Source organism: Myotis brandtii, unplaced genomic scaffold, assembly GCF_000412655.1.
Source record: "Myotis brandtii unplaced genomic scaffold, ASM41265v1 scaffold733, whole genome shotgun sequence".
Classification (NCBI taxonomy): Eukaryota; Metazoa; Chordata; class Mammalia; order Chiroptera; family Vespertilionidae; genus Myotis; species Myotis brandtii.
Window position 1 is genome coordinate 520,044 of NW_005370908.1, and position 26,883 is coordinate 546,926.

The following is a 26,883-nucleotide window of genomic DNA, read 5'->3' on the forward strand; positions in this document are numbered from 1 at the left end:
TGTGGCCGAGGCGCTGCTGCACAAGGGCGCCAAGGTAAGAGCGGCGCCTGGCCGCGGAAACCTTCTCTGCGAGCCCGGAGACTCACCTCCCACCCCTCCACCATCCCGCCTGCCCAGCCCAGGGGGTCCCAAGGGTGGGGGATCAGGACGTTGCCCCCCCACGTGCCCACCGCGCCACTTCCCAAAGCTGCCGAGGCTGACGCCCTGGAGTAGACCCCCAAAGCGGCTGGGAGAAAACCCGACCTTGGATCGCTGAGTGTCAGGTCCCCACGGGGAGCGTCCTGTTGTTTATTTACTGTTCGTCTGCTGCGTGTCTAGTTCTCGAGCTGCGCGGGACCTGGGCTCCTCTTCTTTCCCCGCAGGTAGCGCTGGTGGATTGGAGTTATGAAGCAGGTATCGAGTGTAAAGCTGCTCTGGATGAGCAGTTTGAACCCCAGAAAACTCTATTCATCCATTGCGATGTGTCCGACCAGGAAAAACTGAGAGGTAAGCGAGGAGATCTGCTCAGCGACGAGGGACAGAGGGACGCTCCTTGAACAAGCAATAACCTGAAGGCAGCCCGTGCCAGAGAGTCAGCTTGGGGCAGGCAGCTGGAGAGCAGCTACCGCTAAGCCCGAGGAGGGAGCTGGGAGTGTTGTGCTTCCTACTGACATCCCAATAGCCGCAAAAAACGAAGAGGGAGGGAGGGAGCCCAGCCCTGAGAAATCCTTTTATTTTAGTCGGTTTGGCAGCGCATAATGCAATCAAAATTCCTTGGTGTCTTCAAAGACAGTGCTGCTAACAGTAATTATGAAATGATTGAAACTGCAGATGGAACCTGGAAAGTTAAACAGAAGCTAAGGGACTGGGGCAAGCAACAACTTCTCCCAGAAAGCTGGAAGACACAGAGCCCAATGACAATGAAATTGGCAGTGTTTCTCTTTTAAAAAAGTACTAGAGTGCAAGGTCGAGGGTCATCAGCACAGACATGCTAGATGCTGTTAACCACGTGTTCTCTTTGGTTTTTCCCCTCTGAGATAGTAGTTTAAAAATAATAATAGCTGCGCTACAGTGTGAGGATGGCAGAAGAAAAGTTTCTATCAGACTTTCCTCAAAGTTTTCCTGTTTCCGTCTACTCACTTGAAATAGAACAACCCACTTGTGAAATATCAGGGGCGATATTGGTATATAAACGGATTTGGTCATATAGAGGTCCAACAGATATGCATGAAAAAAATTTTTTTCAGGAGAAAAAAAAATAGAAAAATAAATATTTGTATCTCACAAAGTTTTATTGAAAGACTGGGTAAATTGTTGGGCACATCTTTTATCAAGAGAGAAAAAAAACTTTCATAAAAGTCACTCTGGCCCAAGTCGGTTTGGCTCAGTGGATAGAGTGTAGGCCTGTGGACTGAAGGGTCTCGGGTTCGATTCTGGGTTCAACTCTGGTCAAGGGCACATGCCTGGTTGATTTGATTCCCAGTGGGGGGCGTGCAGGATTCTCTCACATCATTGATGTTTCTATCTCTCTCTCGATTCCCAGTGGGGGGCGTGCAGGCTTCTCTCACATCATTGATGTTTCTATCTCTCTCTCCTTCTCCCTTCCTCTCTGAAGTCAATAAAAATATATTTTTTAAAAGTCACTGCTACTCCTGCTCTTAAAGAAACACTGAAGTATGACTTTCTTTGAAAATGTTGGGATATTCTGTAAGAGATTAGAAATAGAATAGCATGTTAGAAAGGAGTGTTCCCCTACAGTTAAGGGAAGTTGTTTTAAAGGAAGATATGTAATTAAAATCTGAAAATGCTAATAAAGATCTATCATATGGATGACAAGCATGAGTAGAAGAGAGCTATAAACACGGTGGTGATGGAACATATTTTGCCAGAGGATAAAGGTTTGTTGATTGCACATGACATTTTGGATCAAGATTAGAGGCATGTCAAATCTCAAAATCCATGCAGGATGGAATCATCCATGGTATAGATCATCTGGAAGCTATTTCTGTCTGAATTTGTGTAGTTTCACATGTGACATTTAACCTTCATTGTTTTTGCTTTTCTGTATTTGAAATTAGTACCTTGGCTGTAAACACATTCCTTAAGGATAAGTGATTGTGGAGGAGGAAACTCAGACACATAATGAGTGACCAGGAGGCGGCATGTGGTCATGAGAAAGCCACATGTTGTCTGGACATCAGCACGTATTTGCACTTCAGGAAAACACGGCATTGACTCTTCCAATTTCAGGATGTAGTGCTGCCTATAACTTTTCAAATGGTTTAGACATGTGGCCAAGGGAGACTTCATTGAAACCATAAAAATACAGAGGTGAAAATGTTCTTGGAGAAGAACAAGACAGAACTCATTTTATAAATGAAGAAATGCAACCTGGTGGTGGTGATGGGGGGAGTAGGTAAATTACAAGGAGTACCACAGCATATAAACATCACCAAGAGCTAGATTGTAAGTTGCTTGGGCCCAACATTTAGGGGTATGTCAGAAAGAAGATGGTATATTATACATTGGTAAGGGCAGAATATAAGAAATGCAGTGGAGACCAAAATGAGAAAAAATTAAAGAACTAATTAGATGTATATATTTTTTGTTTGTTTTATGATAACTCTATAGACAGTTGATTTATTTTGAAAAAATTCAGTACATTATTAAAGAGTATCAATACATCTTAGGATTTTAATTTATTAATGCTCTTCATATAAAACATTGGACACTTTATACATTAGCTCAAACGATGGCTAATAGACATACATATTTAACAACCTAATTTCCTATAAGATGGATGTGGAGTTCTGAAGAGAACATTCTTAGGATGGAATGCAAAAATAAATGAATAAAAAGAAAAGTTCTTAATTTTTTTCTACTAGAGGATCTTTCCTAGAATCAATTTGAGATCTTGAGAATTATTGTAAAAATTCCATGAAAAAGGAAACAGGTTTTTCTTGTTGTTTTCCATTCCAGTATGGTAAAGGGTACTGGAAAGGGCACATATTAAAAAATGTTGCCACTATTTTTGACAATTAAGTTGCATAAGGAATTATCTTTTGGGGAACTCAATATGCCTGGTGGTTGTTAACAATTCTATGATTTTACTTGGATGTACTTTTTTTCAAGGAATTCATAAGTTGGCCCCAAGACCTGAGAACATATATTGTCATTTGGAAGAGCAAACACAATTGTTATTTATAGTCTCAAGTAATAGAACTAGAACCAATTGTACAAGGCCCCAGGAAACAGTTTAAATCAATAGCACTATGTAAAAGTCAACTCTGCGAAATGTGTTTCTCACACACAAGTAGGAAAACCTAGTATGAACTGGCTAAGGCGGGTTTGTAAGAACTGGATATGTAGTTGGACTATGGAATGAGTGACCTTCAGGCTTCAGAATCTATGCAAACTATACCTTGTTTAAACACAGTGGAGGTTTTGTGTGTGTGTGTGTGTGTGTGTGTGTGTGTGTTTTAAAAAATATATATTTTATTGACTTCAGAAAGGAAGGGAGAGGGAGAGAAAGATAGAGATAGAAACATCTATGATAAGAGAGAATAATTAATTGGCTGCCTCCTGCACGTCCTACACGGAGTATCGAGTCCACAACCCGGGCATGTGCCCTGACTGGGAATTGAACCTGGGACCTCCTGGTTCATAGATTGATGCTCAATCACTGAACTACACTAGCTGGGCAAAATTAAGGTTCTTGATTCAGTAGGTCTGTGGTGGTCATAGATTCTGCCTTTCTAATAAGTTCCCAGGTGATGCTGACTGATGCTGCTGGCTCACAAGCCACACTGAGGAGCAAGGCATTGAGTCACTAAGAGTGTAATGTTCGCTATCAGGGTGGATACATAAAAATGCATGCCATGGTGTAGGATATGACTTACATGTATATATGGAAAGAAAGAACATATCTGTAATGTCTCTTTTTTGATATTAGATACTTTCAGAAAAGTTGTAGACTACTTTGGAAAACTGGACATTCTGGTCAATAATGCTGGAGTGAATAATGAGAAAAACTGGGAAAAAATGCTGCAAATTAACTTGGTAAGCCATCTTAGCCATGCTAATTGCCTAAAAGTGTTTAATAATGTGATTTTTCAAGAAAAATTGTTCTTATATTCACAGAAACAATACAATGACTACAGAAAGGTAGAAAAAAAGCATTTCCTTTTATAAGTAGGAAGATATTTGAGATTTTTAATTATGAAAATATGTCTTAAAATAATAAAAGAAAATATGAAAAGGAACATAATTTATTGCATAACTTAGGAGTTGGCAGACTATGGCGCACAGACTACACTAGCCTGCCACCTGTTTTTGTATGACCTGCAAGCTAAAAATAGCTTTTACATTTTTAAGTGGTTGAAAAAAGTGAACAGAAATGTAAAAAAAAGACAGCTATAGTCATTCATTTACACACTAGAGGCCCGAGATTCGTGCACTGGGGTGTGTAGGAGGGTTCCTCACCCCAGCCTGCACCCTCTCGTAGTCTGGGACCCCTTGAGGGATGTCTGACTACCAGCTTAGGGGGATCAGGCCTAAGCCAGCAGTCAGACATCCTCTTGCAGTCCAGGGCTCTTGCAGTCCAGGACCCCTCACTCCTTACTGCCTGCCTGCAGCGGAGGCAGGAGAGGCTCCCGCCACTGCCGCTGTGCTCACCAGCCTTGACCCCAGCTTCTGGCTGAGCGGTGCTCCGCCTGTGGGAGCACACTGACCACCAGGGGGCAGCTCCTGCATTGAGCATCTGCCCCCTAGTGGTCAGTGTGCATCATAGCAACAGGTTGTTCCTCCATTCCGTCGATTTGCATATTATTATATAGGAGGATTATCTCTGGCTACTGTCATGCTACAGTAGCAGAATTGAGTAGTTGTGACAAAGGCCTATGATATGTGATGTCTAAAAAATTTACTATCCTGCCCTTTACAGAAAAAAAATTGCCAGCCATGACTTAACTTATTTATTTAAAAATAAATCTTAATTTAATTCCAGGAATATAACAGAAAACAAGGCCAGTGATTTTTGGACTTTGTAGTTACTAAGAATTTTATCCTGAAAGCTAGTGTGTGTATATATACATGTGTTTGTTTGTGCACGTAGTATATAGTGTGTAAGTTTTACAAAGTTTGATGATTCTTTCGCTTTTACTTAAATTATAAGAATGTAAAATTAGGAAGTAAAATTTCCGTTGCATCCATTGTATCACACATTTGGTGGTTATCCCATTTATATACACACCTGACATAAGATATTGGGGTTTAGTAAAACCCAAACCTTAGCTAAGGAAAATATCCCAGCCGAGCTGTGCATGAGGCCACCCTGGCCTTGCTAAGGTCACTCTCACTTGCCAAGTGGGTATGGGTGAAGTACAGGGAGTGGCCCCTACTTCATGATATCCAACTAGGAGATTATAAACTCCTTCAAAAAAGAAACTGTGTTATGTTCTTTATATTCCTCTCTCAGTCATCAGCCCAATATCTTGAAAATAGTGCTTTGTCAATAAATGTTTGACTTGAATCAACATTCCCAGAAGTAATTACTTAATTGTATTAATAATTTGATGGGTGTAATGAGAATTATACTAATTCACAAAAGAGCTGAATCTATAAGCATCGCTTTGATAAGGGTACAAAGTTGCTCCCCAAATTTAATAGATGCCTAAACTCCTTTAAATGAAAACAAAAGCTTCCATTTAAAAGTACAAACACCCTCCTTGAAGTCCTTTTTAAAATTTGTCTCAAGTGTTCCTGGATATCATTATATTCAAAATAATTTTAAGACCTATGTGTCAAATTTCTACCAAAGTCTTTCTGGCGTGTGTGTGTGTGTGTGTGTGTGTGTGTGTTTAAAGAAACCTAACAACTGCTTTTCCTGAATTAAGACAATTCTATGATTTTTCTTCTTCTTTAAACTAGTAATGTAAGTAAAATAAAATGAAATATTTTCTAATTGTGAAACATGCTTATATCTCTCAGCTAAATAATACTTTGTCATGGCTTATCAATGTTTAATACACCATTGAGTTTGCTTAGTTATACCAAATTTGATTTTGCATTTATGTCTCTACTTATACATGATTGTAGCTTATAATTTTATTTTCTTACAATATTTGTATTTTGTTTGAGTGGCAATTATTCCTTTGCTGACTTTTATCTCCTCAATCTGTCAGTTTTTGAACAGAATGAAATCATATCTCAAAGGACAGATGTTAATCTGCCTGCCTTTTTCAGTAATTCTGTTAGTTTGGACTTCATATTATAAAGCTATAATATTTGGAGCATAAATTGCTAGTGGTTATAATTTATTGATCTTTTATTTTATTTTCAAGTTGTATATCCCTTTGCAACCTATGATGTTTTGATCCATTCCATATTTCCATATATGAAATCAGTCATTTACCTAGATGTACCATTTTCTATTACATTACTTTAAAAATATAAGTAACATTTTATATTAAATTTGTCTCTTGCTGACAGTATAATATGAGATCTTACTTTTTAAATCCCATCTGAGAACATCTGCTTTTTATATTTGTGAATTTAAGCCACTTATATTTATTTTTACTTTTTGTAAAATGTATTTTTATTGATTTCAGAGAAGAAGGGAGAGGGAGAGAGAGATAGAAACATCAATGATGAGAGAGAATCATTGATTGGCTGCCTCATGCACACCCCACAATGGGGATCCAGCTTGCAACCCAGGCATGTGCCCTTGGCCAGAATTGAACCCGGGACCTTTCAGTCCACAGGCCAACACTCTACCCACTGAGCCAAACCAGCTAGGGCTATTTTTACTTTTTTATTAAGATTTATTCTTCCATTTTACTTCATATTTTATTTTTACTCACTTTCCTTTTTGTTTTTGTTCTTTTTCTATTTCCTTCTTAAATTCCATTGGATAGCTCTATTTCTCCTGCTGGTAAGAAAACCATATGTCTTATATTTAATCTTTAGTGGTTACCCTGACTTATTATGAATTATATTTCATTATATTTTTGGTTGAAAGATAAAACAAAAAAAGATAATACAACCAATTGAGAGCTTCATGAATTTTTAAGAATATATTCTTATGAACTTATGCTACTCTCCAGAACCACATAGTGACAAGAATTTTTTGTGGTTTTTTTTTTTTTTTTTGCTCCGAGCTAACCTAGTGAAAAGCACAAATCATGCTGCAGCAGCTTTCTCCCTTTAGCAAAACTGTTTGATATTTCTAGCAGTTTCATCAGTAATACATAGCTACAGATGTATAGATAAAGGTCACTAGGGTATAAAGTTTCTATAGTCAATGTATTCATAATGGACACCTACTGTGTCTTACCTCTGAGAAAACAAATGTCAGAAAAGTGTGCAATGATATAAGAAACATGGAAATAGTAAAGAGATTGTCACAAAGGATTCGAATTATCTGTTTTCATCTAGCTGGGAGAGAGCATGTTTGCTTGAACATAGCCTAGGTGAATAAACATCTTCTCCAAGCTTGGAAGTTTCCTAAACCATCTGATAATAGGAAATTCTGGAAGACCAAGGGCATGTTATTTGACTCCTTTAGTTACAATTCACTCTCCTGGATTCTTCTGCATTGAAATTTAGCTGGCCTTTGTTTTTCTTTGGACTCTTCTGACATAAGCCACTCCTTAGTTTAACACCAGGGGCTGAAGACATTTGTTTAATCTTACATAGAACAAGATATAACCTTTGTTACCCATATGTAACTACAAACATGTTACTGCCCCACCTACTTAAGACACCCATTGCAAGAGTAGTTTAGAATCTGACCAATCATGGTCCTTCCAACTTGATTATCTCTGTTAGTATAATGCAAATATTTGCGTGTGGTTAATATAATAATATTTTAGATACTGTTCTGAACGTAATTTGCCTCACACAATTCTGTGTGTTCTTCTTTCTGTACATTTTTCTATATTCTGTCCTTATAAGAAAGTAACCACTTAAAGAACCTTACTAAATCTCTCCCTCTTCTGAAATCTCACACAACATATTTATATGATATACCAATTTTAATTTTTTTATTATTTCATTTTATTTAAAAAATCTTTATTGTTGAAAGTATTACATATGTCCCCCTTTTCCCCTCATCAACCCCCTCCATACCCCCCAGTCCCTCACCGCCCCATTGTCTGTGTCTATGGGTTATGCATATATTCATACAAGGTCTTTGGTTGATTGCCTCCTACCCACCCACCCTCCCCCACCTTCCCTCTGAGATTCCACACTCTGTCCCATGCTTCCATGTCTCGGATCCATTTCATCCATCAATTTATCTTGTTGATTAGATTCCACATAAAAGTGAGATCATGTGATATTTGTCTTTCTCTGACTGACTTATTTCACTTAGCATGATACTCTCCAGGTCCCTCCATGTTGTCTCAAAGGGGAAAAGATTCTTCTTTTTTACTGCTGCATAGTATCCCCTGGTATCAATGTACCACAGCTTTTTTATCCACTCATCTACTGATGGGCATTTGGTCTGTTTCCAGATCTTAGCTATTGTAAATTGTGCTGCTATGAACACAGGGGTGCATACATTCTTTCTGATTGGTGTTTTGGATTTCTTTGATGTACCAATTTTTAAATTTTATTAAAATTATTATTTTTAGAATGATTTTGATACATGTGTAATTTATGCTAGTGTGCTATAAAGTCTTCAAGGTAGACAATTGTTGTTTTGTGTATGGAGTAGATATTCAATTAATATTTATTGGATAAACAAACTGTCATCCTATGATACTTTACATCCATGGATATTTAATTTGAATTTTAATGCAATGTTTGGATGATTTCCTTATATCTCAGTAATCCCAAACAGTATTATCTGTCCTTTCACCTTGACTCCTTACCAAACTTAATCCTTCCTTATCCTTTGATCTCACCATTCTTCCCACACAAGAGGTACAGTAAACCTCTTCCCATTGTTTCCATTCGGTTATTCTGTACTTCCTCCTTAGTCTGAAGCCAACCGCAGCAGCCTTCTGTATAGCTGCTCAGAGCTTACTGGGAATGTTCAAAAAGAACTAATTTGCATAATTATCAAAGGTTAGCTTGGCAATTAGGCAGAGATAGATTTAACTTGGAATATCGATAAGGATGTTCTGTAATGTACTTATTGTACATTCTGAAGCTTTGATAAACCTAAAAAATTAATCCCCACACAAGTGGGATTTGTAATCTAATTTGGACATGTAACTAGCATATATTGAATAAAAACAAAACAAAATAGATGGCTACTGCTGGTGATTTTCTTTTCAGAAATACAAGACTTGAACTTGGAAAGGGTATACATTTAGAATTAGTTAAAACTACTTTTCAGTCCTGAATTTGGAATTTGTGAACTTTTATTTCTCTGATCTTGAATTTCCCAGTTTGTGAAAGAATAAAGATAACCTCTAGCTTAAATAAGCCATGATTTGTATGACACATCCAGCACAGTGCTACTACAAAGTATTCACTCAATAAATTGCCTTTCTTCTCCAAAGTATAAAAATCTACATTTTCTTCCTTTCTCACTGTCTCATTTCTATGTGAGTTGGGTTCCTCTCTCCTACTCTACCTCAAAATGAAGAGTTGAAGAAATGGATAGAAATATTGTTGTCAAATGTACTTCCTTTTCTTGCTTACCAAGATGTTGATTACCAATTAAATTAGTAACTACTTTCTATTATTACTACTCTGTAATATCTAAAGATCCAGTTGAACTATTATCATAGTTAGGCAGAACTGGCTAAATTGAAAGTAATTTCTGCAAGGGGGAAGACAATATTACCACCTAAACAAGCAAAACTGGAAAAATATTGACTATGAAAAAGGATTTCAGGGGAAAAAAAAGAAAGATCATATATATTACTATATTTCTTGAGAACTGGACTGGAGAAAAGACAAGAACCTGCAAGGCAAAGCATTAGACCTTGTCATGCAGATTTAGTCCAAGAGTGTTGCCATTTGAAAAGCTACTCAGTTCATATCCTGACAATGGATGGGAAAATTACCCTTTGTGCTTCTCCTCCACCAAGGACGTGGGAATCAATCTTGCTTAAAAAAAAAAAAATTACAATAAAGCTTACACATTCCCAACTTTTCTAGCTGGTTGCATCTTGTAGATGTTGAAAACACAAACGTAGGGTGTCAGCAGAGTGTAAATACCTGAGAAAAAGCATAGTGCCAATATGCATAAACGGAAATTCTGTTCGGACATGCTGGAGACTTGGGCAACAGCGAGCAGCATCTAACTTACTTCAGTCATTTCAGCCATCCACAGTTTTTCCTTCTTATATAAACCATTCATGTTTTGTGTTTCCATTTTAAAGGGAATCATGTGGAGATTTCACTCATTATCCCTAAGCCTACTTAATATCAAACTGACACATGGCTTAAGTGAATAAAATCTTCAATTTACTTTTTTGTTCTAAACTCCTGTTAGGTAGAGAGGCAACTCTGAACACTTTTCAAAAAACTCCCAACGGACTTTTTTAAATTAAAATAAGGTAAACAGTAATCTGTGCCCTCAGTTCCAGACTCATGATTGCATCATTTTCTTTGCAGTATTATAAGGAATGAAAAAGGTAGGCATTAAGATGCCAAAAGAAAATTTCCACCTTTTAGAAATCTGAGTTGGAAGGCAGAGAAGTTCTTAAAAAGGAAAATAGGATTTCCAATATAAGTTTCACATCACAAATTGCTTTGAGTAGTGGTGAACTCTTCAATATTAGAATAAAACAGAAAGGGTATCTACCGATGGCAATGAGCAGTGAAGCAGAGTAAACCAGCAAAAGCACACTTGTACGCTGCGATGAACACAATTAAGTGACAGACATTACTGAAGACCGTGTGTCCCAAGTAACAAAATCTCCCATTCAAACTGGATAAAGGTTATGTGACCTCACACAACAGGGTTGTAGCGTCAGGACTGTTGGATGTTGCGTCTCAGGATCCAGTTTCTTATCTACTCTTCCACCTGCCATCCTTTATTCTAGTTTCATTATGAGGATGCTCACCATCGCACCTATAGAAAGCAATGGAAAAGGAGTAATATAATCATTTCTTTCTGGTTTTCTTAAAAGTATCAAACATTTTTCTATGAGCATCTTCTTCTACCACCCTTCCCCAACCCAGCCCCTTCACTCCCCTCCAGCCGGCTGCCCCTCAGGTCTTACTGGCCAGAAATGGGTCACATGCCATCTCCTAAACCAGTCTCTGGCAAGGAGAATGGGGTTTCCATGGCTGAATTAGATTAATCAGTGTCTGCACTAAAGCTGGGAGATCACCTTCCTCTGTATTACCTGGGGGAAAAGTAGATACAAATGCAAATTAGAGTTTTTGTTTTCTTAGATCTTGTGATATATAATAGTGGAAATTAAGGGAATCCACTATCATATACTGCAAGATCCAAGGGAATTAAACAGAGCAGATGAATGCAGACTCCCTGGGCATGAGGACCATATGCTTCTAATAAGGGTAAATGAATTTTGTATCCAATCTTTAGAAAAGAAAAAGAATATATAGAATTCTTGATGATGCTGAACATTGAGTTAATGTTGACAAAACACCATAGAGTTACAATCTTTATCATAAACTCTCAGATTGGGCAACTAAGTGAAGTTTTGCAGAGATGTGATAAGCTCCACAACTTTATGCAAACCAAAGCGAATTCAAGTCAATGACTAGCTTTTTTTTTTAAAGCCATTTCAAAACCCTTCATCGATAACAGTTGTTGAACTCTGCCTGGGATAGTAATAAATATATTGGTGTATGATTATATGACAGAGTGTAATGTCTGTGTTGCTTTTCCCATTCATGCCCTTGGGTTAGGTTTCTGTCATCAGTGGAACCTATCTTGGTTTGGATTACATGAGTAAGCAAAATGGAGGTGAAGGCGGCATCATTATCAATATGTCATCTTTGGCAGGTAAGGACACTTGTTTCGTTAATAATAATTTCTTATTGGTGATTTGGACCACAGAAGTAAATCTTCAAAGTATATTTATTATCATCTCGGGTTTGAAATGGAAACTTTGTTTAATTTTTGTTTGTTTTATTAATGGCTGTATGGAATTTTCTATTGCATATCAAACGTTTGAACTGTATGTTTACTTCTATTATTTTAAATTGTGACTTCTTAAGTTATCTTACTGAAGTACTCTTTAAACACACACATGTATATTTTCTCAGGGTTACTGTTTTTCAATGGCTATTGTGAGATTCCTGATCAATAATACATGTGAAAGCACCTTTGGCAAAGTGAAAAGTACAAAGAGAACTTAAGGTACCTCTATGTGATTTTAATAAGAACATGGAGTTTTAATATATGGCAGAAGTAGTGGTTGGGATATGCTGTCGGGAAGCCAAACTTTACCTCTCCTTTCTTAAGGTCTCTAGCTAGGCATGAGAATTAAGCTGACATGAAATAGATTCACTGGAGAAAAACATACAGATTTTTACAGGTACATGGGAACCTCCAATGGAAAATGAAGACCCAAAGAAGTGGCTAGTCCTAAGTGTTTATAAACGAGGTTGAACAAAGGGAATCAATTGTGGAAACGTAACTAAAGTATACAGGAAGGCTACAGGAAGATAAGAGTTATTTTCTTTTAACAAGGTCTGCTTGTACAGATTTCTCTTGGCCTTGATTCCTGGTCTCTGGTGATAAAAATGTTTCTTTCTTCCTTGTTTAGACAGGGCACTTTTACATTGGATTTTTAACTCCTGCTTTCTGGAAGAAAGGGGAGGTCCAAGTGCCTTTCTTGCACCTGTTGTTTTTCAAGGCTTTTAACCTCAACATAATCCTTATGCCAAAGTGGCATACTTGGGGGTGGCCTAGTCTGCCACCCTTCAATGCTAATCTGCTATAATAAATGGACTTAATAAATTACTATCCCACATAGTGGCCTAAATATAGAATACTCAGCCCAGGGTGAGGTTCTTGTTGCAGGGAACTTCTGCAGTATGCAGTCATTTGGAAAACAAGGCTGGCAGAAGCTCTGTCTTCACTATGGAGCCTTCAAGGTTACTGTGGCATTGGTGGACTCCTCTCCAATAGAATGAGAACACTGAGGAGGTGTAGCTGCTCTTTTGGACCCCCCCCCTCCCCACTTCTCCTTTCCCCCTCCCCACCCAGTGATGGCAAACTTCACTTTTGCTCACATTCCGGTCTGGATTTGCTCTCACGGCTCATCTAACTACAAGAGAGTCTGGGAAATGCAGTCTAGCTGTGTGCCTGAAGAAGAGGAGATTCCAGTAGACAGTTAATAGTCTCTATCACCACGTGCAATCCAAACTGCTTTACTCGGGGCAGTAGGATTTACTATCAGCTGGTATCACGTTACTCGAAAGTAGCTATCAACCGTTGGCAGGAACTTTTGGAGCTACTTAGCCAGATCCCTTACTTTTAAAGTTCTAGAAAAGAAATGAATGGTTCTTAACTAGTTCAAGGGATATTATGAATTTTTAGAAGTATGACCAATAGTGACAGCAAGTCTAAACTATTCATGTCCGCAAATAGTGAGACTTTCTTAAATTATCTGGTTGGTTTCCGTTCGTGTGGTCATTTCACAGTAGGTGCCCTCCGACCTTGTCCCCACCTCCCAGCTTCAATAATATCTGGGTAGCCAGGTTTGGAGGTACCGATGACCACACCTGTGTCTGATTGTCAGCATTTTCCTCATTCCTCTGGGAATAGACGGTCCTTAAACCACCAAAACCTGCCACCAGTGGAAACTTAGGAATCTCCTTTAGAAGGTCTCTTAAGGACAAAATGGCATCCCTAAAGTTATTATAGACCTAATTCTATAATTTGTTCAGGATAATCTGGCTGTTATTCCTAATATGACATCTACGAATTTCAATTCTAAGGCTAGATTAAGAGGTAAGAGCACGGGCAATATGTAAAATATTTGGCCTCAAGAAGGACCAAATTTCAGTTTTTGGGAGCCTGAAACCTTAAAGGTAAATTGTCAAGACTAAATCTACATGATTTAAAAATAAAGCCATAAGAAAGAAATACATGAATGATAGGAAAATTAACAAGAACTATTTAATTTTTATTTAAAATATAAATGTGAATAAACTTGGGTGGTGGTCAAGAGACAATTGCATGGACTCTCTCTGCAGCTGGGAGGGCTAGCAAAGCTTGAACCTGGAGCACTATCCAGGAAGCCCCTTGCCCTGTGTCACTGGAGACACTGATGTCTTCTTAGGAAGGCTGGAAGGCCTCGGGTTGGATCAATTTAGGACTCTCTGGATGACATTCTGTACCATAAGAGGAGGTTTCCTTCCCTAAAGACCAGAGATAGAGAAATGCAATGTAATACTGCCTTTTATCCAATAAGAACATTCATTGAGTACTCCCTGTTACCATGATACTAGTTCAAATATTGTGTATGCAATGATCTCATTTAATATTCACAACAATCCCGTGAAGTAGATTTCATAATCTCCATTTTGTGGATGAGGGAACCTCGGCAGGAGACTTTACGTTCCTTGCAATAGTGTTTAACATCTAGGAAGCGGCAGAGCTGGAATTCATGTGTAAGCAGCCTGATAAAAGACCTCATGTCTTATCTGAATTATCTAACTCTTCTATCTATGGTGTGTCTGTTAATCTCTCTTACCATGTCCATCTTAGCCCATGAAATAAAAAAAAAATTTAAAAAAATAATACTTACAACGTGATTAAGCCAGTGTAATTTGCTAGTATCTTCAGGTCTCTTGGGTACTGCTTTAATATATTTTTAATGCATTATTGATATATCGGTGAGATATATTTATTAACAATAAAAATTCCTTAGCTTTCTTGAGGTCTATGGATCTTTCTTGTGGAGCAAATATTTCAGATTAAAAATAAAAGTGAAAAATTATTAATATATAATGAGTTAATATAACTGACAATAAACCTCTATATTTTAAATTAAAGGGCAAAAACATAAACCTACAATTCACAGAACAGATTGGACAAACAGCTAATAAACAGGAATAAATGGTCAGTCTCATGAGTAATCATGATGATGCAAATGAAAATAAAATTTAATATGTTAGCTATCAGATCAAATACTCCTGACTGGCCAGAATGTGTGAATGGGGATTGTCAAATACTGCTAGTGTTGTGAGCCACTGCTTTCCTCTTACAATTATGTTACTAAACCTTCAGTGGAATCTTAAATTTTTGCCCATTTAACACACAGAGTAAAGCCCTAAAGTCATTTGAGGAGCTTACCAAATTCTCAAGTCAAAACATGCCATTGAGAAGAGCAATTTGGGGATTACAATTAGAGGTCCACTTGGCTTTCTCGGCTAAGAGCTTGGTTTATCATACTACCCACCCCTGGGTGTTAATTCTCTTCTTACCTATCTGAGAGCCAATATTTGAAATCATTATAAACAGTGTATCTTTGTCTCTTCTACTTGATTCAGTAGCTTCATCAGTATGAAGGGAGGCACCCTCCCTTCTTGATGCTTGGCCTCCATACCTGGTGCATTTACACTGTTTCCTGTTGCCGGTGGCCAACCTGGACAGCCTCTGCTACCTCTCTGCCCACCCAGGGCTTTGTCACTAAGGTGCCCTCATCTCAGAGAGAATATTAAAACGTATTATCTTGTGTTCTGTCCACTCACCAAGAGCTTCTATTCTTTCCATCATGAGATTAGTTTGACAAAAATGCAGAATGTTATAATAGTAGAAGATAAATGTGGACCTCTCTGGCTGCACACTTTCCTCAGAAATGTTATCAACAATTTTATACCCTTGCAGTCATAGCATGTTGGTAGAGGTCAGCCAACCAAAAAAGTCTTTGAGAAGTTCTAGAGTCAAATTATTTTTCACCCAGCTTTATTGAGGTATAATTGACAAAATTGTAGAAAAAGTATTTCCCATGGTTGCTTCCTTTTGTTTTCCAAACTTTCCTTGCTCATAGACTTGTCCTGTCCTCATCCTTATGCCCTTCCTCCCCACCCCTACCCCCCCCCCCACCCCTCCACCCCCCACTCACTCTATTAAAGGCATAGCTGTGGGGTACATTCAACTCAACCAGTCTATCATTATGATCTCTTGCATAGATTCAGTGGAGTCCTTCACTGTCGTAGTAAAAACCTTGACACACTGGTTTGGGCAGAGAAGTTAATGAGTAATGACCACTGACGCAGAGCAAACCTATCAAATGCAATTAATAAGTTTAACAAACATAGGAGTAGTTAAAGTGGAGAGTGATTCCTCAGCACGTTGAGGGGAGGGTGTGCTCCAGTCTGGAGGCCCAGAAGTTGTTCTGATCATTGTTAACCACATAGACATTTCGAGACGAGTTTTTATTTGTAAACATAATATATAAACCTACACTCATTTTGCCACATTCATCCTTAGCTATCAAACGAGAAAAAGTTGGAAGGAACAACAGGAAAGAGTGAAGCTAGTTTAATGCAGATAATTAAATGTCTGTGTTCCCATAAAACATTCCATAAGAGTCAAATATGCTTCTTAAATACTTAGTTGCTAAAATCGGTATGAAGGACAAAGTAGTTGTTGCAGGAAAAAGAATCTGTTTATAATCCTGCTTCCATCTGCCTACATATTCAGCTACTGAGGTCTTGTTATTTGGGGGGGCATCCTCTGTGCCTTTAAGTCACTTAGTGGCATTTTGTGGGAGAGCCCATGAAATCCTATTTACTCTGAGCTGAAAACATTAGAATCTCAAGAAAACACTTGAAAATCATATTTTTTTAGCCTGTCTTAAATATCAATGCAGGGACATACTCACTTGCACTATAAGTTTTATCTAAAACTAGAGGCTCAATGCACGAAATTCGTGCAAGAGTAGGCCTTCCTTCCTTCGGCTGTGGGCACTGTCTTCCCTCTGGCAACCAGGACGAGGCTTCCCTCAAAGCCCTGGCTTCGTCCAGAAGGTCAACCTAAAGGACATCCAGAAGGACATCCAGTCTAATTAGCATGTTATGATTTCATTATTATAGATCATACCATTAGCTTGCAGTTTGTTTAGCTTGCATGTGTTAAGGTGTAAGTGCTAAAATTACTACTTTAAGTAACAAATTCAGGTTAATCAAACATATGTTGAGCATTTACAGAAGAAAAAAGGAGGAGGGGGCATAAAAGTAAGTCCCCTCCTTACTTTTCCACACCAAAAGCTATATAATAAGTATCTTGTATCAATATGGCAGAATGAAATAGCATAGAGGAGGAAGGGGCATAAAAGTAAGTCCCCTCCTTACTTACTTTTTCCACACCAAAAGCTATATAATCAGTATCTTGTATCAATATGGCAGAATGAAATAGCATAGCACAGGCCATTTAAAGAGAAACAGGACATTGAGTTGCAAGGTGCTGGGACTCCCATGGCCTGAAATGTCACAACAGACCAGAATTTTCAGGCAAAAAAACATTGATCACCTCCTTCAAATCTAGGCTAAAATTTAAAAAATCACGTGGTTCCACCTCTGCAAATATGCTTGATACAGGCATGGGGCCTAACAGAGTTAGCAACTGCCAAGTTCCAGGCTTTATGATAAACTATTGGCTCTGTGATATCCCATTTAACTTTTCAAGTCCCTTTAATAGAGGTCAATTTAAAAATCTTCAGTACCTATATAGTTGAACAACTACTATCAAACAAGCTTCATAACTTGGAAAATGTGGTAAGAATTAGCAGTAGTAATAAAAGTAACTTCATTTGCTATATTTTAGGGTATATCATGGATGAATAAGCCTATATTTCTGGATCTTAATTGGTCAGATGTCAACTATTACAAATATGTGAGCTACCTTTCTTGCTTAGTCCTGGCACAGTTCTCCATGGTGTTCACTTTGTAGTCTTATGGCATAAAATTATTAAGAAGACAGACCAGAAGGAATAAATAAGAAAGGTTAAATAGTTATAAATTGACCTTTTGAGGAATGGATAAATGATGTAGTTTCTTAGCCTGGGGAATGAAAAGACTACTAGGTAATATCTTCTAGGATTTAACCTGCATAGATATTACCTAAGGACTTTGTGTATGCGGATTCTGACTCGGTAGGTCTGGGAGTGGGTCCTAAAATCCTACTCCTGAAATTCTGATTCTGGTCCTTGGACCACACTTTGCAGAGCCAGCCTCCGGTTTGCAGAGGGATCTTCTTTGAGTAGCTAGGAAGCTCATCTCAGCATAGGCAATGACTGAATTTTTAGGAAGGTGGATTTTGGTGGAACATTAGGAGCAATTTTCTGAGAATTAACAATGTTAATTCTTAAAGTTACCTTTCTGGAAAGATTTTAATTATAGAAGATATAGTTTCATGAAAGTTTATGTCACTTTTTATCTCAAGTCACACTTCAGGCCTTATTTGTTATGGTAAACATGAGATTGAGGGTGAAGGCAGCATCAGATAACATGTCCTGTCATGTGGGAAAATCACATAATGGGGAAGTCCACCAGTTACTTTGGTCAGCTTTCTGCACGAACATTGATGAATAGATTTTCAGTAGTTCTCCTTTTTTCCCTCATATTAGAGAAGTGATAGTTAAAAACAGAAAGATGGGTAGACAGTTTTGTGTTTGTGGGAGGGTTTTTTGGATGGTAAAGAAATGTGAGGAATTCAGATTTCTGCTTTCTGGCACTGCTGCTGAGTTTGAGTTGTCAGGGAAAGATCAGTATCCTTAGATTCTCAACTTATTTTTCTAAGTTGAATTTCTTTAGCACTTCTATATAGTCCATTTTACAGCGCTTCTATTTATTTAAAAGAAAATGATGATATAGTACACTTGCCTTATCTGAGCAGATTTCAGTTTTTAAGATAATTTTTTGAGCTTTTATCTTCTATGAGATGTAGAGATTAAAGTTATCTCTTTTAAATATGGGTAGAAAGAATATTAAAGATGGAAAAACAAATATGGAAATGTAAATTATGTTTTATTTTTCTAAATGGCTTCCTTATTTCTTCTATAATTTCATATGTAATTTCCAGGCATTTAATTTTTTTTATAATTATCTCATCAGTCTGTGGCTATTTGGTGTTATTAACCTGAGTGGTTATAGAAAATATGTCTGTTTTATGGGTCGAATCTCTTCCTCTATTGATATTTCTTTCTAAATCTATAGTTATGATAGACAAACACCTGTTACTAATTAGACATGTTATAGTTTGAAAGCCTTTATACAAGTCTATAAGTAAACTTGCACAATGGTGGGCCTAGAATAAGTATTGAAAAACGTGTACTTTTTAAATGTAAGTTATTCATTTTTAAGCACAAATAAAAGATTTCTCATAACATTAAACAAAATGACATTTCTTTAGAGACTACTTTCTCATTGTCACAATCCTTTGCTTTGTTGTTACTCTTAAGTCCTTTAATAGTAAGACAAATAAGTTCCCTGTGCATATGGGAATTAATTTGCAAGATTTTAAAAACCCAAATTAATTCCAGTAACTAATTGATCCCGTGTCATTCTACTGGCAAACCTTCCCTAAAGTTGGATAGGGTTGATCTGGCTGTTCAACCAATCAAGTGCTACCCTACCCCTGCACCTGGGGTCCTCCCATTGGTTTTACACATTTCAATAGAGTATATTTAAATATTACTTCATTATACATAGATCTTAGATAAATGCACTTATATAAATCCTCTTGAAATAGGATAAGCAACAGTCCACAGCTTGTCAAGATCCAGAAACTATTCCAAGTTAGGATTCTCTACCAGATTTTAGTGGCATTTTAGTGCAAAAGATACATTTTCATAAGAAGGTACAAGGTGGATAAATAGGTAAATAAGTCAATAAAACAGGACTTTAAGATGTTTCATTTTAAGGGAAAATGTTGAACTTTAATTTATATTTTTATAAAAAAGAATAGCAAATAGTAATGCTTATTATTTGCCAGGCCCTCATTACAGTATTTTATGTAAATTATCTCAAGCAAGACTCAACAGTAATTACTATTCCTACTCTAGTTCACAGAAGAAAAACACAGTGGTACACAGCAGTTACCCCTCCAAAGCTAACATTGCTCATTATGGTGGATTCAGGATTTGAACTCAGCCAGTCTGACACCCGAAGTCCAAAACCACTGTGCTATAATCCCTCTTGATAAACTCGATTAAGAGGACATTTTTAAATGACTAAATATTATAAGAAGTAACATTCTGGTAAAGTTTATTGGGGTGACATTGGTTAATAAAATTATATAGGTTTCAAAATGTACACTTCTATAATACATCATATGTATATTGAATTGTGTGTTCACCACCCAAAGTCAAGTCTCCTTCTGTTACTGTTTACCCCCCTTTACTCTCTTCTACCTCCCCCCATCTCTCTTTTCCTTCTGGTAATCACCATACTATTGTCTGGGTCTGTGAGGTGGTTTGTTTTTTTTTCTTAATCCCTTCACATTTTCTCAGTCTCTTTTGCTTAGTCACTTTCCTCTACCATAGAGGACTGCTGTGTATAGTTGTGTAGATTGTAAACCACACACATTAGGGGGTGCTATTTATGCAAACTACCACATGAATAGTGTCCCCAGAATCCATACCATGCACACTTGGCACACAGCACAATTCTCCATGTTGACCCTTATTACCAGCATCAGAACACATTTTGTTTGAAGCACATAGAAACGTTATATTTTGGTGTGTGGGTTTAAGGTAAGTAATAGAAGTATGGTTAACCAATACTGAAACTAAACCACAATAGCAATAATGCTATGCTTATAAAGAAAAAAAAATGTCTTAAGAACCAATAGAAAAATGTTTTATTTCTGGAAATTTTTCACCTAACTAAAATTTTTGATACGGTTGATCTGGCTTGAAAAAGAGTTTTTCTTCCTCCGTTTCATATACCTTTTCAAAGCAGGAGACTGAGGTAGACAGTAAATCTCTCAATTGAAAGTCAGTTGAGCTGCTTGAACCTCTCACCTTCCTCCCTGAACAACATGAGCTTCAGCACCTGCTCCAGCTTCTCCACAAACTACTGGACCCTGAGCTCTGTGCAGTTAGTGCCAAGCCATCGGGCCCAGCAGGCCAGCAGCCTGTCCAGTCTATGCAGGTGCTGGGGTCTCAGGCTCCCGGATTTCTGTGTCCCACTCCACCAGCATGTGGGGCGGGTTGGGGCCTGGGGGCTTGGCTTCAGGGATGTCAGGGATCTGGAAGGTATAGGGGTCATCCAGAGTGAGAAGGACACTATGCAAAATGCCTGAATGAGTGCCCGGTCTCCCACCTGGAGAGGGTGAGGAGTCTGAAGGCTGATAATCAGAGACTAGAGAGCAAAATCTGGGAACACCTGGAAAAGAAGGGACCCCAAGTCAGAGCCTGGGGGCATTATTTTAAGACCATCGAGGACCCGAGGGCTCAGATCTTTGCAAGTTCAGTGGACAAGGCCCACATCACTCTACATATTGACAATGCCCATCTTGCTGCTGATGACTTCAGACTCAAGTATGAGATGGAGTTGGCCATGCACTGGTCTATGGAGAGTGACATCAATGGGCTTCAAAGGCAGTGTGATTGACGACGTCAATATCACTCGGCTGCAGCTGGAGACAGAGATCGAGGCTCTCAAGGAGCAGCTACTCTTCATGAAGAAGAACCATGAGGAGGAAGTAAATGGTCTACAAAACCAGATTGACAACCTGGGTTGACCATGGAGTTGGATGCCCCTAAAGCTCAGGACCTTAGCAAGATCATGGCAGATATCTGGGCCCAGTATGAAGAGCTGGCTCAGAAGAACCAAGAGGATCCAGACAAGTGCTGGCCCCAGCTGATTGAGGCAAGCACCACAGTGGTCACCTCACAGACCACTGACATAGGAGCTGCTGAGATGATAGTCAAGGAGCTGAGACATATGGTCCAGTCCTTGGAGGTCGACTTGGACTCAATAAGAAATCTGAAAACCAGCTTGGAGAACAGCCTGAGGGAGGTGGAGACGGGCTATGCCATGCAGATGGACAGCTCACTGGGATCCTGCTGCAGCTGGAGTCAGACCTGGCCCAGCCAGGGGCAGAGGGGCAGCACCAGGCCCAGGAGTATGAAGCCCTGCTAAACAAGGTCAAGCTGGAAGCCGAGAGCACCACCGACCAGCGCCTGCTGAAAGAAGAGGAGGACTTTGATCTTGGTGATGCCCTGGACAACAGCAACTCTATACAGGGCCATCCAAAAGACCAGCACCCACAGAATTGTGGGTGGCAAAGTGGTGTCTGAGTTCAAGGACACCAAAGTTCTGAGGTGTTAAGGCAGCAGATGTGGGGCACCCCTTGGGGGAGTAGGAGGCCAAGAAAAAGTTTATATTATTGGGGGATGGGAAAGAAAGTCATTTGGAAGGTAGGGGGAAAACGTTGCAGATCACTAACCCATCCTACCTATTGGACATATAAGAAGCAACAGTTAACATCTACTTGTATTGTGGAGATAAAGGAAAGCTCTCTATTTAACTAAATTAATTGTAACTTGCCTAAATAAAATAATTGAAAAATAGAATTATTTTTATTATTTATAATATCCCCAAACTTGAAAGATCCCACATATCCATCAGCAGGTGAATGTATATACAATTAATAAGTTTAACTTTACAGTGAAATACTATTCAGAAAAGAAAAATGAGCTATTGATACACACTACCACATGGATGAATCTCAAAATTATTATCCTGAGTGAAAGAAGTCAGACAAAAAAGAGTTTCACTATATGATTACATTTATGTAAACTTCCAGAAAAAGCAAACGAATCTATTGTGGCACAAAGCAGCAGATCGGTGGTGGCCTAGAGGGAGGGGAAAGGCGGGAGGAAGAGATGACAAAGGGACAACAGGAAACTTAGAAAATGGATATGTATGTCTATTATCTTGATTGTGGTTGTGGTTTCATGGGTGTCCACATACGTCAAAACTTATATTGTATGTCAATTATACCTTAATAAAGCTGCAAAAAATATAAAGAGAAAAGGATGCACAATTTCTGCACATCTGAAATTAATTTATGCAGCTTTTGATCTGTCTAATATCAAAAAGGGAAACAATGCAAGAGTAAATGTTTTTGCAGGATAGCAGTGAAAATGTCATCGAAATGTTACAACAAGATTCATAAAACCAGGTGGCATTTTAAAAATGCAAATTCCTTCTCTTTCTGGTTGCACGCTCCGTTCTACCTTTAAAGGAAAGAATATGCCTTGTGCTTGCTTGCTTCTTAAACAGAAACAACATAACAGTATTTGATATATTGTACGTTTGTGACTCTTTGAACTAGCTTGGGTTCAGAAGTTCAGTAGCTCCACTTACGTAACAGAAATTCATTCCAAATTCTACTTTGACAACATTTATGAACAGCATCCCTGTGCTTTTTGTGGCCGTGTCGACTAGCTTATCGCTGATGCAGGTTCACTCTGCATTTCCTGCAGTCCGTGAACACCAACCCACAACCACACTGCCTCTGTCTGAGAAACACTTAAGGAGAGGGTAAAACAGCAACCCACTTCAAGGAACAAGGAGCGGCAATGCCTGGTGCAACTATTTATTGCCTCCATCTCAACTCCTAATACACCTGTGTACACTGGGCAGGCATCGTGACTTCTTGTCGACTGATATTGCTGAACGTAAAGTAACTTACACATTTACTTAACCTACAAGCAAAACAAAACAAGAAGGGAACTACCTGTTCCAGTACTTTGAGGTCACTGGGCGGACGCACAGTGTGTGAATTATCATTCTCGGGATTTAAATTGCTCTTGGCAGGCACCCAGGGAGTGGTTAAGGTCTGCATTTATTGCTGAACTTTGGCACAACATGCTCAACTGATTGGTGGTGCTCTGGGACTAGTTAGCTGGGTGGAGATGAGCACGCCTCAGCAGAATAATGGAGCGTTATTAGCATGACTTTTGGTAGTAATATCATTAGAGTAATCAGGGATCACTGTTTCTTGACTCAGAAATCATGAATTTGAAAAATGTGAAAATGAGTTACTTCAAGAAATTAGATAAAAAATTGAAATATACAGACAGCTGTAGTTAAAAGCCTTACTGTTGATTAGATGGAGAATTGACAATTATGAGAGATAGGCTTGATAGTAATAGTTACTATAGTAAAATGAGTTTTTCTTGCTGTTTTATTGGAGGGGAGGGGAGAATTGGAGTAGGAGGTAGGGGAGAAAAGATGCTATACATGCTAGAGTACTGCTTTTTCTCCAGACCATGAATTTAATTATGTTTTTGATTAGTTCCTATTGCCTACATGTGGAAAGTTAAACAAATTCTAATATTGTTTGAATTCTGTACATGATTATGAAAGGAAATGAATTAAAACCATAGATTCTCCAAATTCCATTTAAGCAATTTAAGCCTCTTCAGCCATTTGGAAACCTTTAAAAATGTAGACTATGTACTTTTAAAAATCCAGACTTAAAGACTGAAAATGAGATGGTAATTTACTGGATTTAAAGATTATTCTCTATAAGTTTTAGATAACATTGACTTCTCTTGACAGAAAGTCAGGGAAACAAAAAAAGTTATATATCGCTTTTGATTGCATCCTTCAGCTATAACTTACCAACTGTGCGTTCTGGGCAGTGCAGTAGATAGAGATCATGGAAGGAGTGACCATAAGACTAGTGAGTTCTACAAAGCTGTCTGGTGATTTTCTAGATTAATTTTAAAATGAACAGGCACAAATCATTCCTTTGCATAGCTATGATTGGGTTTCATCTGCTTAATTTCAGTGTATTTTCTAGATTAATTTTAAAATGAACAGGCACAAATTATTCCTTTGCATAGCTATGATTGGGTTTCATCTGCTTATTGTTTAATAAAATTGTTTAAATTTGTTGTTCGTTTTAGGACTCATGCCAGTTGCACAACAGCCTGTTTATTGCGCTTCAAAGCATGGCATAGTTGGATTCACGCGCTCAGCAGCGGTGAGGATGTAACAAGCACAATATCTCTTTTTCTCTCTGTACATGTGTGTAGCATGAGTTCTATACAGTCGAGGGGAATAAGTTCAGGATTCAGTGCATCTGAGTAAAGTAAGAATATTATAGATCAGTCTTTATTATAAAAAAATAGTTTTAGATCACATAAAGGACCAAATGAAGAATAGATCATTTTTTTAAAATATTTTTATTGATTTCAGAGAGGAAGGGAGAGGGAGAGAGAGATAGAAACATCAATGATGAGAGAGAATCATTGATTAGCCGCCTCCTGCACACCCCCTACTGGGGATACAGCCACAACCTGGGCATGTGCCCCTGGCCAGAGTTGAACCTGGAACCTTTCAGTCTGCAGGGCGGCGCTCCATCCACTGAGCCAAACCATTTGCAGTGGTTCTCAACCTGAAACTACCCCTTTACAGGGGTCGCCTAAGACCATCCTGCATATCAGATATTTACATTACGATTCATAACAGTAGCAACATTACAGTTATGAAGTAGCAATGAAAATAATTTTATGGTTGGGTCACAACATGAGGAACTGTATTTAAAGGGCCAGAAGGTTGAGAACCACTGAGTTAGGGTAAGAATGATCATTTTAAAATGAAGTAGATTCTGAACGTAGATGTGTTATTGAAAAATATTCTAAGACTACATAATGGGAAGATAGTTTTTAATTTTAAAATTGACTCCAAATCTAAAAAGTATTAACTTCAGCTTTCCTTAAAGAGAATTTGCAGTATGCTTCAGCCATTACCTGTCACTGAGTGAGAGCATAGGGACGGGCAGAAGGGGTGGGGCAGGAATTCACTGGGTAGAGTAGTGAAGGATGATGTCTCCATGGAGCCCTAGCGTGTAAAGTGTACACAGCTTTAAAAAAATTTTTTAGACCTAACTGATCACATGCGTTGATAATGTAAAAGGGACCCAGCCGGCATGGCTCAGTGGTTGAGCATTGACCTATGAGCCAGGAGGTCACGGTTTGATTCCCAGTCAGGGCATATGCCTGGGTTGCGGGCTCAATCTCCAGTTTGGGGCATGCAGGAGGTAGCCAATCAATGATTCTCTCTCATCATTGATGTTTCTATCTCTCTCTCCCTCTCCCTTCCTCTCTGAAATAAATTTTTAAAAAAAGACAATGCAAAATGGGAATGCTTTCCTTTCATAATAACTGGAAAAAAAGGTAGCTTGGATGAAGCTAGATGAGCAAGGGAAAGTAGGATGAGAAATGACTAAAGATGTAAGCAAGAGCCAGACCAAGAGGGTCTTATGGGTTGTAGTAATGAGCTTAGATTTTATTGAAAGTGAAGCCATCAATGTATTTTTTACACACAGGAGTGACAAGAGCAGATTTCCATTTCAACAAGACCGTTCTGGCTGCTAGTTAGAAAATATGTTGAGAGGACACATGTAGAAGAGATGAGGAAATTGGGAAGTCTCCGCAGTGGTTAGTCTAGATGAGAAATAGAGTCCAGACAGATGAAGAGAAAAATATTAACAACAGAAAAAATACTAGGATAAAGAAAACAGATGTGTGACCAGTAAATGTTCAATCAGAAAAGATAAGAAGCTCTCACAATCTTAATTTAAATTCACTGGAAATTTAATTTCCAAAGGCTTAATCTTTAACTCAAATTTTGAATGAACACATAAAGGTATTAAAAATCAAAATAAACCTCAAAGACCAGAAATCTCATATTTACAATTGCAAGACTGGGAACTTATACAGTCAACTCTTATTTCTGATAGTTATGGTCTATAAAATCACTTTTAATCACTGAATTAGCATTTCCTTGGAGCCTCTGGTCACAACATTTTGGTCAATTAATACATATGTTAATTTCTCTGTAAAGTTTTATGTGAATTTCTGTTTAAAGATACCTTATTTCATATGTATTGTATTGATGTTGAACTCATGGCCAACAGCACTTATACCTCACGCTTGAGTGAAGCTTATTTAACACACGTATTTTCTCGGTAAGGCCTGCTTGGGAACACTA

At 38.2% G+C, this 26,883-nt stretch overlaps 1 protein-coding gene and 1 pseudogene across 1 annotated transcript in view; both read left to right on the top strand.

Moving 5' to 3' along the window:
• The first annotated feature begins 415 nt into the window (after positions 1-415).
• HPGD (hydroxyprostaglandin dehydrogenase 15-(NAD)) overlaps positions 416-26,883 on the top strand; it is a 31,421-nt gene continuing 4,953 nt past the window's right edge. Inside the window, exons 1-3 of the mRNA XM_005882682.2 lie at positions 416-486; positions 11,818-11,914; positions 24,795-24,871. Of these exons, the coding sequence (XP_005882744.1) occupies positions 11,857-11,914; positions 24,795-24,871 (135 nt within the window). The 5' untranslated portion in view covers positions 416-486; positions 11,818-11,856. The remainder of the gene's footprint in view (positions 487-11,817; positions 11,915-24,794; positions 24,872-26,883) is intronic.
• Positions 20,657-22,616, top strand: LOC102254856 (annotated as a pseudogene).